Source organism: Vicugna pacos, chromosome 11 (genome assembly GCF_048564905.1).
Source record: "Vicugna pacos chromosome 11, VicPac4, whole genome shotgun sequence".
NCBI classification, from domain to species: Eukaryota; Metazoa; Chordata; class Mammalia; order Artiodactyla; family Camelidae; genus Vicugna; species Vicugna pacos.
Genome location: NC_132997.1, coordinates 85,891,603 through 85,909,530, shown reverse-complemented (window position 1 = coordinate 85,909,530; position 17,928 = coordinate 85,891,603). Strand labels below are relative to the sequence as shown.

General features: G+C 39.1%; 2 protein-coding genes across 8 annotated transcripts in view; one reads left to right on the top strand and one right to left on the bottom strand.

The window, feature by feature from the left end:
• VTI1A (vesicle transport through interaction with t-SNAREs 1A) overlaps positions 1 to 3,168 on the bottom strand; it is a 345,054-nt gene extending 341,886 nt beyond the window's left edge. For 2 of the 6 annotated variants that reach the window (XM_072971918.1, XM_072971917.1), the window contains exon 1: positions 2,749 to 3,156. In XM_072971918.1, the coding sequence (XP_072828019.1) occupies positions 2,749 to 2,842 (94 nt within the window). In that variant the 5' untranslated portion in view covers positions 2,843 to 3,156. Of the gene's footprint in view, positions 1 to 2,748 lie in introns of all 6 variants that reach the window. The other 4 variants (XM_031682624.2, XM_072971919.1, XM_015235944.3 and 1 more) reach the window with 4 other exon arrangements.
• An 85-nt stretch (positions 3,169 to 3,253) lies between these two features.
• Positions 3,254 to 17,794, top strand: ZDHHC6 (zDHHC palmitoyltransferase 6). Of its 2 annotated transcripts, XM_006200201.4 has the most exons (11): positions 3,254 to 3,501; positions 4,518 to 4,998; positions 5,622 to 5,713; positions 6,894 to 7,053; positions 8,294 to 8,455; positions 9,987 to 10,040; positions 13,902 to 14,069; positions 15,116 to 15,157; positions 15,862 to 16,007; positions 16,101 to 16,147; positions 17,178 to 17,794. In XM_006200201.4, exons 2-11 carry the CDS (start codon positions 4,732 to 4,734, stop codon positions 17,279 to 17,281), a joined length of 1,242 nt encoding a protein of 413 aa, XP_006200263.1. In that variant the 5' UTR covers positions 3,254 to 3,501; positions 4,518 to 4,731; the 3' UTR covers positions 17,282 to 17,794. The 2 variants fall into 2 exon arrangements, with proteins under 2 accessions (XP_006200263.1, XP_031538477.1); XM_031682617.2 differs by lacking the exon at positions 3,254 to 3,501 and having other exon boundaries at positions 4,814 to 4,998; positions 6,986 to 7,053.
• The last annotated feature ends 134 nt before the right edge of the window (positions 17,795 to 17,928 follow it).

The window sequence follows — 17,928 nt, the reverse complement described above, 5'->3', positions numbered from 1 at the left end:
GTACCTGTAAACTGTCCCCCTATTTTGGATTCAGCATTAGAGGAAAAGGAACTTCATAATTAGTATTAGTTACGGTTTCCACACTTTCATTTTCCTGACTACCACAGAATACTAACCATTAAAATCAAATTTCAAATACAATGCCATAAAAATATTACTCAAGAAGGGGCTGATCTATCTCATAAGTCCAATGACTAAAATTGGTTAAAATTCAAACACTTTAGTCTAAGAGCAAAGTTTTTTTATTGTTTGTCACAGAGTAGTCAAATTTCTTTTTTAAAATAAAGTTTAAAAATATTCAATCTTTTCTATTCTCTTTGGAAGTAACACTTTAATACATTGTACATGCACTTTAGAAAGTGAAGTTAATTGCAATCAATCCTGCCCACTACTGTAATTTAAATAAGTAAAAATTGGGGGGAATAATCTGCCTTGACTGAAAATTGTGCTCCAATTTTCAACCTTCTTAACTCAAGTAAATTCTAGGTCAACCACCAATGATGCCCAGAGAAAGATATTATAATTACTTTTAAATATACTGTTTTTCCCATGATTGTACATATTAATATCTGTTAACCCACAGATATACATCTAAAATTCATAACTACATAGATATATTTTTCATCTTTTTCTATTTGTCAATTAGAAATAGATTATGAAGTAAGTAAAAGTAATTATTAAGAGGGAAATCACAGCATTTTTAAGAATTACTAGCATTTAATTATTCAAGTCAGTAAGCATTTTTCCAGTGTCAGCTATACAATCTCCTTTCAATTTCTAATGTAGCTGCTGTGTTTGGGCTTTATATTATACTATGGCTAAAGAGAGTCAAGGCCTTTATTTTTAAGGTACATAATTCAGAGGTTTCCTTCTATGTGGTAAGAATGGTTATATTAAAATATAAAGGTAAGAAAAAAAATCAATTGTAACAAATCTGTTTTCTTGGGACTGGCTGTTACAACTTTGCCCCCAGGAATGACTTTGTTACTTTATAAAACAGCTTCCCAATATAAAAGCTATTAGCCCAAACAAAAAAAATGTTTCTACTGCTAAAACTATTACAATTTAAAATGAGCAAAAAATCCCACTGAAACCACAAGTCCTAATATTTTTAGGTTCTGGGACTGAAGTCAAAGGAAACATTTTCCAACAATGACAACAAAAATCAACATGATCTTGGGCAGTGGACAAAAGCAGAACTGAAGAGAAGAGGCGAGGTGATGTATCATGAAGTGATGAGGCCATCAGCCACTTTTGCCAAAAAAAAACCCTCCGCGGCAGCAGAGCTCGGGGGTATACGCTACCTTGGTTATCTCCTGTTGTTCCCTCACTCGGACTCATAAACCTCTTTAAGACATCATACACCTCCTTCAGAACTAACTGGGACTTCAGGAGATGAGTGGGGTGTCAGTTCTGAGATCCTGGCTTCAAGCAAAAACCCCTATTTAGTAGAAAATAGGTGAGGAGAAGAAAAACAAAGAAATAAAGGGAGAAAATTATTTATATAAACACATAAATTTAGGGGAGGAGGCAGGGAAAGGGAAGAGGAATGATAAATAGGATAGGTCCTGTAGAAATTATTGCTGGCATCAAGGGTTGACTAACAAAGTGGGAAAATCAAATTGCCCACCAGTTCACAGATCAATCAGCACTCCTTTTCCTACACTTCATACCACAGAGCTAAGGTTGGGTCAAGTCTAGATGGTTCAATTTCCCTAACAAAACTAGGCCCAAAAGTAACAATCTTATCTGCAACTAAATACTCAGATCTGTATTTAGAGAGAAATCCTAAAACAATGTCCTACAGACAAAAATCACAAGATATCATAGTTATGTTCTTTATTCACTTAAACATTTTCCTGAGTCCCTTCTAAGTAAATGCCAAGGGACTCAAACATAGCTCCCACCTTCACATAGCTGACAACCAGCACTGAAAATAAATTGTGCTAAAACACAAAAACACACAAAAACTCTTCTGGATAAGAGTTGTGAAATTTTAAAAGTGAGAAAAGTTATTCTCCACCAAGTTTTACACAACACTGGGTTACAGACTCCCAAGAAGGATGAGAAATAAAAAATGGGGTTAAGGGTATAAAAAATACTAAAGATAACAGCAGCTAATATCAAGAAAGGGCTTTACATATGTTAAATCATTTAATTTTCACAACAACCCTATGAGAGAATTCAATTGTCCCCATTTTACCAAGACGGAAAGTTGAGAGAAGTTTAAAAACTTGTCTAAATACCACAACTTCTAAGTGGCAGAGTTAGGACTTGAATCCAGGCACCATGAATCTTAACTCTGTTTTGCGGCCTATAAATAATAACTTCATTACTAACAAAACCACGTTGCTGCAAAATGCAGACCCATGACCCCGGTACGTTCATTCATTCTCTTTGAATACTCTCACATATCTGTATTTTACAAACAAACCCCAACCAAAACTAAGACTCAGGGAAATAGTCCCAATGTTACACAAGTAACAAGGCGATGCAATCCAGATCAGAGCCCAGATGGCTGAGACTCTAAAGGCTCTTTACACTGCCCTCCACAACCCACCTTGGATTTTCCCCTTACCCTCAAACAACCTCAAGCTCCATCCCTTGGAGAGGCCCCAACGTCACCTCACTCCAAGCTCGCGCCTCAGAGACACTTATTCAGGCGGCGTTCCACCGCTCGGTGCCGGAGGCTCCCCACTCTCCGCCCCCCTGCCCCCAACCCCCGTCCAGCCCCAGCAGGGCTCTCACCGGGCGGGAGTCGGGGGACCCTCGCAATCCTGTTGGTGATCTCTGCAGTGAGCACCGCGAAGTCCTGCTCGTAGCCTTCGAAGTCGGACGACATGGCAGCTCCGGAGTGGCCGGCCCGGGCCGGAGCCTAGGTCGTAGCAGGGGTCACGCGGGGCGGGAAAACTCTGCGTGAACACGCCAGGAATCTCCCTCCAGAGCAGAGCGGAGAACCCGGGACAGCTCCCAACCAAGCCGCTTCCTGGTTGTTCGTCGCAATCTTGGTCCCCCGGAAGTTGCACTGGGCGAGCTTTTTATTTTCCACTTAGGGTTCAACATTAAGAAATTCGCTGAGGAAAAGTACTTCAATTAGTAACCCCCAAAGCCAAAGAAAATATGCGGGTTCTCAGAGAGCACAGAAAACATTTTTCTACCTTTCCACGTTTTGGAAAGCAGCTCCGGCTCCCCAAGCTAGAAGTCAGAGGCGCTTGCTTCCCGAGGGAAGTCTGATGCGACGAACCTCCCGGAAGTGGCTGTCGCAGAGACTGCGCACAGAGCCTGAGCGGGAGAGCAGCGGCGAGGGCGCTGGCGGAGAGGCAGGAGGGTCGTGGCTGGTCCTGTATTCCAGCCTCTAGCACGCAGTATTTGCTTTTCACTTGCACTAGGCCGGGGTACCCGTGACGGAGTTATCCGAGCAGGAGGGAAATTGCTCCGGGTGAGCCCGGGCCGCCCCGGAAATGCGATGGCCGAGGAGCGGGCACTGAGGACCAGACCGAGGTGGGACGCAAAGCAGGGGACGTAACCATGATTTTGGCGGTCTTCGCTCAGGGAAGCCAGAATCTCCAAAATGTTGAGACCAACCACGTTTACCAAGATCTTCCTCCCCGGAGGGAGGATTTCTAAGCGCTCTGCTCCATGACGCGGGCGGGAAACTGAGGCACAAAGCAGCGGCATCTGTTGCGTGGAAGTCTCTGTTACCCTATCTCTCAGACCTTCTTCCTTGGACTTACTCCAGGCCAGTCTGAAATGCTCTTCTACCGATCTTCCTGGCGCTCGCCGTCCTGCCTTCCCTGTCCCTGGCTCCAGGAGGCACTTCTTATTTTTTTCTCAAATACTGTCATTCATATTCATTCTCATATACGCCTCCAGTGATGATTTCACACACACTTCTCTCTCCCCTCCACTCCCTTCCTCCCCTTACAGTTTCTTTGATTTCACCTTCCTGCTTCTTTACCTTTGGCCAAAATGGACCCTTACGTTAGTGGTTGGGGGCAATCACAGGCAAATGGTGTGGACCATGTCTGGACCATATTTGATTTAATTAGAGACTGAGTAAGAGGCAGATTAGAACTCTGTAAAGGGAGTTTGGTGACTTGGGTTCTGTTCTGAGTACAGCTGTTACTTGTCACCGTGATTTAATCACCTGTCATCTCCAAGCCTTTTTCTTTTCTATGAAGAAGGAAGCTAGATTAGATCAACCCTTAGACCCTACTTCCCAGCTTTAAAAGTCTTTGTTCCCTCCAACCATTCACTAAACAATTGCTTAGTCACAGTCCTCTGACAAGTTGGAAACAAAGTATATAAACAGCTATTTTAGAATCACATATCCAGTTTACAAGCCATTCAAACTTGAACCCTAGTTTGGCTAAGATGAAAATAGTTCTTTTTGACATTTGGCGAGATACTCATTCCATAGTAATGTACTTATGAGCTGCTTTTGTTCAGGTGATTGTTGGATTTAACAAATATAGTATATAATGTCTTACTGAACTTTCTCATTTTGCTTTCTTTAGATTGGGTTTCAAATCAAGATACTGGATTCTCCCAGATAAGATAAAGAGCTTTGAGTGTGTAACAGTGAAAATGGCTTAATCTGCGTTAACATCCCAGAGCGTAAAGGCATGACAATTAAGGAACACACATGGACTTGTGGCACATGGAAATGTGTGCACAGAAAAAGGAAATCTGTAGTTCTTTAAAAACAGGAAGGCGTTCTTCCTCACCAAAATGGGTACATTCTGCTCAGTTATCAAGTTTGAAAATCTCCAAGAATTAAAGAGACTTTGTCACTGGGGTCCCATTATAGCCCTTGGTGTTATAGCAATATGTTCTACCATGGCCATGATTGACTCCGTGTTGTGGTACTGGCCCTTACATACCACTGGAGGAAGCGTGAATTTCATCATGTTGATAAATTGGACTGTCATGATTCTTTATAATTACTTCAATGCCATGTTTGTTGGTCCTGGCTTCGTCCCTCTGGGGTGGAAACCGGTAAGAAAGATTCCTTAAGATGATGAACTGTAATGATAATCATATATTTAGTTTTTGCCTTATCTGCTAATCAGTAATATCAAACACGTTAGTAGAGCCTAAGCATATTATTCTAATCACTTGATCATTTAAAGCTCAAAGAATTTATTTCATACTGGTTTGAAAGTATGATCTCAGTTAGTATTTCCCAAAACAATTTCATTGAATACTTCTGCGTTGGAAAAAAATAAATGGAGGGGTGGTGATGAGTACATGGTCATAAGTTTCTAGGAAACACTGCATATCATATACCTCAATTCCACAGTGTGGTTTGGCTCTAGGATCTTTTTTCATGTAGTATATTAACATCCCTTTAATAACTGAGAAAAACTCTAGAAATGGCTGATTTAATCATAAAGTGTTCAGAACAATGGACAGCCTACTAATAACAAGTCAAGCCTTATGAATAAGTACTTTCCTATGGATTGCTTTTCTTTTATGGGGGATAGGGAACGGACAGACGCTTGGATTTCTAGCCCTTTTATTTGAGCTAAAATCTTTTTAAATAATGAATTTTTGGTAACAGCAGCATCACTTTTCCAATTACCCAGAAGTTTACATTTTGTTTCTATTTTGCTGCCAAGGAAAATTCTCAGGATAGCGTGTACCTCCAGTATTGTAAAGTCTGCCAAGCGTACAAGGCACCACGGTCACATCACTGCAGAAAGTGTAACAGGTACTGTCTGACTTTGCTGTTTACTGGGGATTGATCAGTTTGATTGCTGGTCTTTTGTTGTTATTCTTTCTGCTGCATCAATCCTAGTTTTATTTTCTGCAAGGTGGGTATTTTACAAAGTTGTCAAAATACTTAAGTGTCCCTAATCTTCATTTTACTCTTAAATTGTCAATTCCAATAGTAAATAAGTCCCATTCTTTTTTGTTTTTAGTGAAGAGGTTTTTCTAGAAAAGTGCAGATTTACTTTGCTTCTTGCCCTGCCAAGAGTAGGGTAAGAAGTTATACCCTCAGATTGTTTTCAGACCCCAGTGCTTGTTGACTGTCATCTTGAGCTTTAGAATTGTTCTGAGTCTAAATTGTAAAGGAGACCTGTTTTTCCATCATTTAGTTGACTAACATTTGTACTTTATACAAATCTAGTAAGTAAATCCAGGTGCCTGTTATCAGTTTTAATAAAGAAAACTTAATTGGAAGAAAACGGAGTCTGTAAAAAAAATATATGAATTAATCTAGAACCTTTTTTTAGTGAACATTTATATCCTCTGAGAAATAGGAAGTTTATGATGAGAACGTTGAGATTTAGGGAAGCCATTGACGGTAAATGAAGTTTAGTTTGAGGCAGGAAAATTTTCATCTCAAAACTTCAAGGAAAGGCAGCACAGTAAGACATGGCTTATTGTACCACATCTCGTGTTCCGGAGTCAGCTTGCTTAGCTCCGAGACGCCCCGTCTAAAGGATGAGAACAGGAAGCAAGTTACAAGCGTGCGCTAGGCTCCATCAACCCCAGTGGAGATTCATGATTGTATTCAGGCTCTGTCATATCACACGTCAGACACCACCTGTCAGAGCTAGAGAACCAGGAAGCACGCTCATCTCTTCATAATGAACCTCTCAGTGGGCCTCCTTCTTTAAACAAGTTCACTTGTAGCAGACATCTTCCCCTCGGAAGCTGTTACAAAGCCTGCCCTTTCTTGTCATGTTTAACATTTAAAAGAAGTCACTGTTCAGAGCTGTTTAAAAACTCATAAAGATTTTTCTTTCTGTTCCATGAAGTGTCGTGCCTCTGTGACTCATGCATGGACATGCTAGATTCCTGTTTGCTTAGTCTTTTGAAGACCAGAGTTATTGAAAGTAGACAGGATTTTCCTACCTCATGTTTTATGTGAGTTTTTCTTGTAGATGTGTGATGAAGATGGACCATCACTGTCCCTGGATCAACAACTGCTGTGGTTACCAAAATCATGCTTCCTTCACACTGTTTCTCCTTTTAGCACCGCTGGGTTGTATTCATGCTGCCTTCATTTTTGTTATGACGATGTACACACAGCTTTATAATCGGGTAAGTGAGAATGTTTGTTATGAAGTCATGCCAAATTAAATAGTAGTTACCAAGATTTTTAAAGAATTTCCTTTTGGAAATACGCTTTCTACAATTTGGGTGAGGAAACAGAACTTTACCTCTGGAAGGACTCCTTTTTAAAAAAGCATTTAAACAGTTTTTAAGACCAGGAAAGATGATTTTTTTTCTGGAAACTTGCTTTATCTGCTCTAGTTGAAGTTAATAATTATTTTAGTACTATCTGTGTCACTTATTGGACTTCAAACTTGGTATCTGTAGTAAGAATAGTAGAGACAAGAAGAGAAGAGCAAGAAAAAAAGGCAATACTAGTGCTTTCTGTTTCCATCCGATTCCTGTGGCAAGTTGTAGTTCTTTTTCATTACTAATTCTGGTGCCTGGAATGTGGCTCATGTTCCAGTCACATGTCCTAAAATATCCTGCAACTGGTTGACTTGATTGGGGCAGTTAGTCCTGAGAGAGAAAGTTTGGTGGTCACTAATTCAGGTCCCTATCGAGGCCTGGAGGGTATATGAGGGACAGAGGCCTGATGGGACCCTGGCAAACCAGAGAACACATGTCCTTCACACAGGGGACAACCTGTATTTGACTTCAGCCAGTTTTTGATGTTGGGGAATCCAGCCTGGTGGTGCCAGATCTTCCAGTTTTTTCAAGAAAAATCTGAAAATCTGGATTTTCTATGTGAAATCTCCTGATTTCTGAAACACTTCATTTCTAAATGTTGGCACCTAACTCCGAATATTTTAAAACATTTTGCAGGCCAGGCGGTACACATCAGCAGGCTGTATTTGGCCTGCACTTTGCTAGTTTTTAAACCTCTGGTTGTAGAGCATGAGGGAAGATACCACTGAGTCCTAGGCTATATTTGTTGGTGTGGAAGATTACTGTGAATATAGAAATGCAAGGAGAAGTTGGGAGACACAGTTACAGTTTAGACTGGTGTCCACTGTCGTTCCTGCATAGCAGTGTTTGTGTGGTCTGCCTAATGCTTTGTGAGGAAACAATAAAAAACAAACAAAAACATTTGAGACTACCCAAGAATGACATCGTGCCTATCAGGATGGTATCAGTATGAGGTCAAGCCACAGTATTAATTAGAAACAGCCATATTTGCTTTGGCCATATTTGCTGATCTTTCTAATCAGGTTGTTGTAAGTGGTACAGTAGGGTCTGGCTGTTGACGACAACTATTCTGAGTGTGTGTTTCTGTTGCTGTTTATAGCTCTCCTTTGGGTGGAACACGGTAAAGATTGATATGAGTGCAGCCCGGAGAGATCCTCTTCCGATTATTCCATTTGGATTAGCTGCATTTGCTGCCACCTTGTTTGCCTTGGGATTAGCTTTAGGAACAACCATAGCTGTTGGGATGTTGTTCTTCATCCAGGTAGGTTCCTCCATTACCTCTAGCTAAAAGCTGTCAAGTTATTGGGGCTGCTTGTAATGGGAAAGAGATAAAGGCTGCATTTAAGTATGCAATATGAAATGGAAATTGTGGTCACTTATTCTATCTGGGTGATTAAATTTAATCTACTAGTCAGATAACTTTTGGAATGACTTTGTCAGAATTGATCTAATTTTTAAAATAGTAAGTTAAGAGTTACATAGAACTTTATACTTAGGAACCTCTTCTCACATTTACAGCCTCTCTTGATCTTTACATCAACCCCAAAAGAGGTGGAAGAGGAGTATTATTTTCCCTTCCTTACAGATGAGTAATTGAGTCACAGACAGGTTAAGTGACATATTCAAGATCACCCATTCATCTATTCAGTAAACATAATTATTAGTGTTATAATAGCATATATTTAATCAAAATTATAACAGCTAACGTTTATTGAGCACTTAGATGCAAGACACTCTTGTAGGGACTTCACTCATTTAATCTCCATAACAACCCTATGATTTTAGGTGCTGTTTAATGTCTACTCTGTAGTGAATCACTCTGCTGATTTCTGAGGCCACAATAATGAAGGTGAAGATGTTCCTGCCATTGGGGAACTCACATTTAGTAGTGAAGAGCTAACGAACAGAGGATCATATCATAGATTTATTTATTCATTCGTTCAAGGCCCACTCGGTCCAGGTATCATGCTAGATCCTTGGAATGTGAGAAGGACTCCTAGTCCAGGGCTGTTGTTACTGTGTCACACTGCCTCTGTGAAGGCACAGCCGAACTTTACGGAATTGCAGAACAACTGTGGAATTAGGAATGCTGGGCTAGACGGCCCTAATGCATCACCCAACCCCTTTTGAACTCTTGGTTTTAAAATAAGCAGGTTTTGGTTATACTTCAAGTTTTCTACTAGCCTGGGATCAATTTTTTTGAAAAATTTTCCCCAATGCCTATAATTATGAATCACATTAAAAATAAACTAAAATCCTGCAGTGTAAAAACCTACCTAAATGGACTGTCATATCTAGAAAAATCAAAAAATGAAACTGACTGAACATTTTCAGTTTCTAAGGCAAGCAGAATATCTAGGTTGACTGAAATGAGTCGTTACTTGAGTAAATAGATTACTCATACATTTAAGATTAATTTAAAATAGTGATAAAATATTTTAATAGCAGCATACATTTAAATATTGATTAAATAGATTATATCAGTGTTTAATTAATACTCTGAAAACCTTCAGAAGAAACTGCTTAAAACGTGCATTTTTATTTGTTTAAACAGTAGATTCAGATTTAATTGTGGATCGATGTGATCAGTTATATGAAAGTGTTGTGCAGTGGTTACAAAGAAGAACTTCAGAGTCAGGTGGACCACACACTGTGTTACTTAATCTTTATTATCCTGATATTTTCATCTGTGGAATGGAGCAACAAAAAGTGTCTCATAGGATTAGTGTAAAGATGATCATCTTCAATGAACCAGTCACATAAAATTTTACTATCTATTATTTAATTTCCAGATGAAAATAATTCTCAGAAACAAAACTTCTATTGAATCGTGGATTGAAGAGAAGGTAAGTTTTATAATTGTTTCTTCAATGTCAATAAAGTACTGATTAACTAACAGACCCAATTAACTAATAAATGCCCAAAAGTGAAAGCTTGGCTACCTGATGGCTTCCGTAAGCCATTTGCATGCAATATACATGATCATTCCAGGAAACATTTGATTTCTTCCTAGTGTAATACAGCTTCCCACAGAAGTATGCTTCTCACTTACTCTGAGTTGCTAGAGAGGCTTGAGCCACATGTTAAGCCATCTGGCTGTACTCTCTCAGACAGCCCATTGAGAAAGGAACTCCTGTCCTACCAAGGTGCCACCAAGTTTTTCTTCGTGCTTTAGACATCAGATAGGACTTAAAACATTTAGCTTGTCACAAACCTCACAACCCCCAATGCGTACTTCCCACTGTCCACTGTGATTCAGGTGTAGGAAGTCCCTCTGACTACCCCGCTCCCTACTTAACACCTGTCACAGCCTCACCATTGCCATAGCAGGGCTTGTAAACCCAAGTGCACAAGGGGCCAGGCAGAGGCAGGCGACTCGATGAGTGGAGCCAGCCTGTGTGCCTCAGCTGCCCGGCATTTGGGGCTGATTGCTGTCGCCGCAGGGAAATTCTCACCCAGTATTTTGAGTCCTAATTTTTTTTTTCTCAAGAGAAGTCAGAGATCTGAATTTCTGTGATACCTTCTTTCTGTTTTTAAACATTGGCAAGCAATTCAAATTAAAAACAAACAAAAAACCTTTGTGGGCTGAATAAAACCCACCTATAGGACATATTTAGCCCCTGGCAGCCAGTGTGTGAGCTTTAATTTACAGCAGCACTTCTCAGACTTTTTGGTCTCAAGACCTTTTACATTCTCAAAAATTTTTAAGGACACTAAAGAGCTTTTGTTAATGTGCATCTATTGATATTTGCCATATTTTCTGAGAACATTTTTGAACATTTATTATTTCATTTAAAAATAACAGTAATAAACTTGTTATATGTTAATAAAAATAGCATATTTTTTGGGAAAAATGATTAAAATTTCCAGAGTAAAAAATATGATGAGTGGCATAATTTCATCTTTTTACAAATCTCTTTAATATCTGACTTAACAGAAGACAGTTGGATGCTCACATCTACTTCTGCATTCAGTCTGTTGAGATATGTCGCTTTGATTGAAGTATATGAAGAAAATTCAGCCTCAGATAAGTAGGGAGAAAAGGGTGGAGTATTTTAATGTGCCTTTTAGGTAATAATGGATGTTCTTTGATACTACATTAAAACTTGACACGTGATCATTCTTGAGAGGTTAGTTGCATGTGAGATCTGAAACTACGTCAGTAAACTTTTTGTATTCTTTTATTTTTAAATCCAGTTTGTTTTGCTCTTTGAAAGGATCTTTTACCCACACAGAGCATCAGGCATTGGTCATTTGGAAAATTGGTTTACAGGATTGTGCAGATTTTTCAAATGTTGACACATTTCATTGTATAATATCTAAAAGCCACATTCATTCATATCTCTACCAGTTTCATGGGGGAAATCTTTAAATATTGAAAAGCTGTCAAGTTTATCATGGTATATACAGATTTTTCAAAATTCTGATTTTCACTTGAAAGCCTTATTTTTTCCACTGGCAACAAACACACAGTTGTTTACATGAGGTAACAGCCTGATTCTGTTCTTTTTTGAGACAATGTCCGTGAAATACTGAAGTCTGAATAACCTTGGTTTGTCTGCTACATTACTCATTCTTTCAAGTAAAAATAGCATTACATGAAAAAAGTTGGCCACACAGCTTTTGTTAGCTCACAGGTCAAGCAAGTGTTTTCCTTGAGATAAGCACTTCAGCCTGTTTTACATACACTTCCCGTTCTGTCACACAGAATATTAAAAGGACATCTACTTGAGGGTTGAGATTTCATAAAAATAGTTTTTATTGCTTCATCAAGGATATTGTTGTGTAAAACTGGGCTTTTTGTTGGTTTTGAGCTATGCGTATGTAGCGGGGAAGGAGATAACAGCTACTCACACAGCTTGGTGCCAGTCTTGATTCCTGCTCCAGGTGCCAGCAGTTTTACCACCGCTGCAAATGTCAGCACAGCGAACAAGGCAGATGACAGCTTAGTATTATTATGAAAGTTGTTTGACTGTTGAACCCCAAGAAAAGGTCTTGGGGCCTCAAGAGATGTGCAAAGCATGTTTTGAGAGCCCCTGATATACAGGTTTAAGTCCAGGCCCCTAAGCTCACGCATAATAAGACCTTTCCTGTTTCTCCAGCTGTATTTCCCACCCCACCTACCCCTTCTCACACTGGGTACCAGCTGATACCAAGTAGTTTGCACATCTTACGTGCCTGTATCTTCCATATGTTGTTCCCTCTGCCTAGGACATTCTTTCCTCCTCTTTTTTTTTCCTTATTTCTCGTCCCTCAAGACTTAGTTTAGTTGTCATTTCCTCCAGGGAACCTTCCTTGACTCTCCCTAGACTGGATAAAGACACATCTAACACACATCTCACACACAGCATTGGTGGAATCCCCTACCTTCACTGAGTGCTTCTCTGAGGCAGAGAGCATGCCTTAGTCATTTTTTTGTAAGCTTCTCTCATCCTTAGCACTTTCTCCTTCTTAATATTCTAGATCTCTCTTCTCTGAGACTCTTCATTCATTCTGAAGACTCTGAAGCTTTTGTTTATAAAAAGGGAAAAGAAAGTACCCTTTACTACATGGGAGGAATTTCCATGTTGTCATGTTACAGCTTGACAGTTCTTTTAATTAACATCAATATCACTTTATAAATAACTGCAAGAAATTTCTCCCTAAACTACTATCCTCTGATAATAAACTATTTCAACGTATCATTTTTAGTGAGCATAATATAGTGACATTAGATGAACTGTGTTTTTTTAGCTAATGACCAAGGCTCTTTATAGTACCATGCTAAATCTAGAAGTTATTTTAAAACTGGCACTCTGTTGCTGAGTGAAAATCAAATAAATGATTGTATGAAGTTACAAAAACGTATCAAAATTACCAGACACTAAAATTTATGTAACAAATAATCAGCTGAGTTTGTACACTTATTGTAGGAATAAGTAATGTATCTCTATTACCACTAGGTGTCAGTGGAACCTAAGAAATTCTAGGCCAGTTTATCCCCTTAAGTGAAAGCTAACAATTTAAATGCCTAGAATATAATTTATGAAACCTGAACATTTGTGTGTATATATATATATATATATGCATAAAAGGTACATGTAAATGCTTATGTAAATAAGTATATAGACACAGTAATGGTATATAAAACTGAAAGATCTGCACATACCTGCTGGCTTTAAAAAAAAAAAGATAATTTAATAGAATGATAACTCCCCTATTAGATCTTTCCCGCCGTTCCCACAGGGTTGCTGCCACCCAAGTACAACAAGGCATCCTAGTGTACCCCACCAGACAGTTCTTCCCACCCTGGATAGACCCTTGCTTTCTCTTAAATCTGTTTATCAATATCCCTTCTTTACACCTGGATTCTTTTCTGCTCAACAAACAAGAACATTTGAGTTTTTGATAATTTTTAATACATGGAAGAAAGTTGCTAACTCTTTTAGTAAGCGTTTTTGAATGCTTAAATTCAGTCGTAATAGGCTTATTCACTGAGTAAGCCCATCAGACATTTTCAGGATGATCTCATACAAGGTTGGTACTGTGTGTCAGGTTCTTCCTATATTGTGATAAACGTGTTCATTTCTTCTGTGTACCCTAATGTTACAAGGAGGAAGTGTTTTGGGGAATGATACAGATTTGAGGAAGAAATGTTCTCAGTGGTATGTGACTAAAAGCCATTGAAAGCAGAGGCATCTGTCATCTTACATCTTTGTTACCCACAGGCTAAAGATCGAATTCAATATTATCAGCTGGATGACGTCTTTGTTTTTCCGTATGATATGGGAAGTAGATGGAAGAACTTTAAACAGGTATTTACGTGGTCCGGGGTTCCTGAAGGAGACGGACTGGAGTGGCCAGTAAGAGAGGGCTGTCACCAGTACAGCTTAACAGTGAGTATTTTTGTTCAAATAGTCTTTCCTTTTTGCCTTATCTTCTTCTGCTTAAGTTCTTCTTAACTCTACTTATTTTACAGTAAAATAGGGAATAAGAATTTTTTCAGTATGGCAAAATGAATCTAAGTTAATAATTCAAAAGCACTCTTTATCTCATGTTTCTCCATTTATTTAAATCTCTCCTTTTCTCCCCATACCTGTGAGATAAAGCCCTGATTCCTTAAGTTAATTATATAAAATCTGGCTGAAAACTACCTTTCACCTGTTTCCTAACAGGAATCCTCCTTTCCAATCAGCCTGGTCTACTCAGCGAATTCCTCATATATTCCTGACGCCTAACTATTCCCACGCTGTTTTTTTCTCTCATATGACCTCCCCTCTGTTGGAAATTTTTCAGACCACTCCTAGTCCCACCTCTTCCATAAAGTCTAACCTCCCTGCTCCAGATTGTTCCGGACTTGGCACTTAGTCACATGCTACTGTGTAGTAGCACATACGGTCTCATTTTCACTTAATTCTTATAGCTTAACTTGACAAGATTCTAGATAGAGATTATTTCCCTACGATATCCAGTGTAGTACCATTTAATGTGAATAAGTGAAGAAAAGTGAGTTGAAATGATGGCTTTTGATCGAGACTCATTGTTAATGAATTTTGCAGTCTGTCTGCCATGTTGCTAAAGAATCACTGAGTCTCTGCATCGTGTTCACTTTGAGGACTAACCTGGAAGCCCCTTGAGGGCAGAGAGCACATCCCTCTTGATCCCTGGGCCACAGGGTGTGCTCTGTGAACGTACACAGATGAAGGTACTGGAGAGGGAACGCTGAGAAGAAAGCCCCACTTCAAGCCTGTTCTTAGTCATAGAGCCTTCTTTCCATGCTTAAAAAAAAACAAAAGAAGAAGCAGCCTTTAAACTGTCAGCAGTTTGAAATGTTGGAAAATTGGGCGTTTGTCATGTCACTCAGATGGAGTAAATCAGGAAAGCCTGTTTTTCAACATTGAGATGAGAGACTTCGTTTTTTCTTTTTATATCTTCCAAACAGATAGAACAGTTGAAGCAAAAAGCAGATAAAAGAGTCAGAAGTGTAAGTAATTCTTTTGCAATGATACTTATTTCTTTTTTTCTTTTGTCAGGCTCTACTCTGTAGCTTTTAAAATTGCCTTTGAGTAAAAGCCAACTGTAGGCTTTTATTAAATAATATTTCTTAATACATTTGTTGATATATGATGCACATTACTTTTGTTTTCATTTAAATAGTTTGGACTGGCAGTTTCGAGGAAATTCAGTCAGTTTATACTGTCAAAAGGAAATTATCGTCAATATAGTTCCTTATTATGAAACCTGTCCTCACAATTAATGCTGTACAATACAGTGGCCACTAGCTACATGTGGCTATGTGAGTTTAAATTAATTTAAACAAAATTAAAATTTCAGTTCCTTGGTTGCACTGGCCACATTAAAAATATTTAGGAGCTACATGTGTCTAGGGGCCACCACACTGGATACCACAAATATAGAACACTTCTATCACTACAGAAAGTTCTGTTGATCAGCACTACTTGTAGAATTTCATTTTTAGCCACGTGCTTGAAATGAAGGCTATGAAAAGCCTGAGAACTAGAAGCATCAATTATTACCTTCCATGAGGGAACTGGGTGGACAGAGAACAGGGAGGGAAAGACTTGTAGTCTGATATTTTGGATCTACCTTTAGCAATTTACATTCAAACTTAAAAAAAACCTCAGGTATGGATTAATGTCGAATTGTCCTTCTGCTCACTGATGACAGGTTCGGTATAAAGTGGTAGAAGATTATAGTGGTGCCTGCTGTCCTCTGAATAAAGGAATCAAAACCTTCTTCACGAGCCCCTGCACTGAAGAGCCTCGGATAAGGCTACAGAAAGGGGAGTTCATTTTAGCCACCAGAGGGTTACGGTAAGTGACGAAAAGTACTGAATTTCTCCTTTATTGATGAAATTAGCATCTAGCCTTTAAAAAAAATTAATTTTAATCTTTTAAATGTTTCAGATACTGGTTGTATGGAGATAAAATTCTTGATGATTCCATTATAGAAGGTAATGAAGTGGAAGGGGTGTTTCAAGGATAAGACTGTTAGCAATAACTGCAAATTTTATAGGAATAACTTTTATAAACAATCACACATCACATGCTTTAGGGGAAACAAATAGGAAGGCACATCATTAAGCACCAAAAAGAAGCTCCCTGTATGATTTCTGCACAGCACTTGTGTTTACCGGGTCTTTGTAATGGTAGCTGACATCGTATCCCATTGTGACAGGCACTTGTAGAAATGCTTCACTTGTGTTAAAGTCCCCACGAGCCCTCTGAGTTAGGTGCTGTCACTGATGTTTTATTGATAAGGGAACTGAAATGCAGTGCGGCTGAGCAGCTTGCCCGAGGCCACAGTAAATGCAGGTGGAGCCAAGACTCTTGGGCCTATGACAAGGCTGTTGTGCTGTGCGCCCCCGCCCCCATTGAATGAGTCGTCCTGTTAAGTTATCATAAAAACGAATGAACTGAAACTTTCTGTGCCTTTTTTAAAATTCATTTACATTAGTTTTAATTGTTGTTCCTTTTAAAGTAAAGATTAACCCAGTATGCTCTTTTGAAAACACTGGGTTAATCATAAATTAACCCATGGGACAGGTTAGGCAAGCTTGATGTGGAAATGCACACATTAGAAAAAGTCTAAAAAGGAAATTCTCGAAGGCTGCAGGGAGATAGATGGTTGCTTGGAGCAGGTGAAGTGTGACAGTGTGCCACACCCCTTCACAGGCACACACATGTATGTGAAGTTCCCGCAAGGCCTCAGCGGCTCCCTGAGCCACACGCATTCCTTTCCCAGATAATGGAATCTGGGAAATATCTGTTTTCTAGCTTGTTAGGACCATATTTACATATTTTTTTAATTTTCTTTTATTTCATTTATTTTTAATCTCAAACTGTGCTTATGAAAGACGATAAGAAGGGAAAAAGTAAGGTCTAACTAAAAGCGTGTTAGTTGGAAGCAATAGGACTTAGGGGTCTCAGTAATTGTCATTATGCTATATCTGACCTTTGTATCAACTTCATTTTCTCCCTCAGGTGTTTCAAGAATAAGAGGATGGTTCCCTAGGAACTGTGTGGAAAAGTGTCCCTGCGATGTGGAAACCGATCAAGCCCCAGAGGGCGAGAAGAAAAATAGATAGCCACTGTTACAAGAAACATCACTCTAGGTCTGCTCCATTACTTGAAACCTGTACATATTCCTAAAGAATTATGCAATGAGTCTACTCTGGTTAAGGTGTTCTTTTCCTCAAAGGTGCCCTAGTGCCATGATCTAAATATTTTTATTACCATTTTGAAATGGAGAAGCCATTCTGCACATGCCTTTGAATTCCTACGCCTCTATGCCACCTCCCTCTCCCCGAAGGAAAAACACTTGACCCAAGTAAATCTATTGTATTTCCTCTAGGATTCTTTTGTGCGCTGCACACAATGGACCTCACTTGCAGATATAGTTCCCCCTTTGCCAGGAGCATCTGCATGTGATGCTTTTATTCCTCTTTCCCCCTCGGTCGAAATTTCTTATGTAATAATCTAGATACTATAGGACTTAATTTGTCAGATCCAGTATAAGCTCAGATTTTATTACCCGTCTTTTAATAATGAAGATTTTGTCAAATCAAATAAAGATCAGTGAATGTTCTGTATAAAGCATAGTTTTTACTCAAAGCATCTTTCTTTTTGCTGACTAAAAAGGGTTGCCTTACTTCGTGGAGCAACTGCTCTACTACCTTGTGAAAATCAGCATCTTTCATCATGAGTCTTAAGACATACATGTTTGCCTCAAATA

What these genes read in the sequence shown, in the direction of transcription:
- ZDHHC6 (XM_006200201.4), top strand. Translation starts at nt 4,732, where the DNA reads ATGGGTACATTCTGCTCAGTTATCAAGTTTGAAAATCTCCAAGAATTA. An exon ending in TTAGCCACCAGAGGGTTACG is followed by an intron (nt 16,008 to 16,100) that starts GTAAGTGACGAA and finishes TAAATGTTTCAG; the next exon opens with ATACTGGTTGTATGGAGATA. An exon ending in TGATGATTCCATTATAGAAG is followed by an intron (nt 16,148 to 17,177) that starts GTAATGAAGTGG and finishes TTTCTCCCTCAG; the next exon opens with GTGTTTCAAGAATAAGAGGA.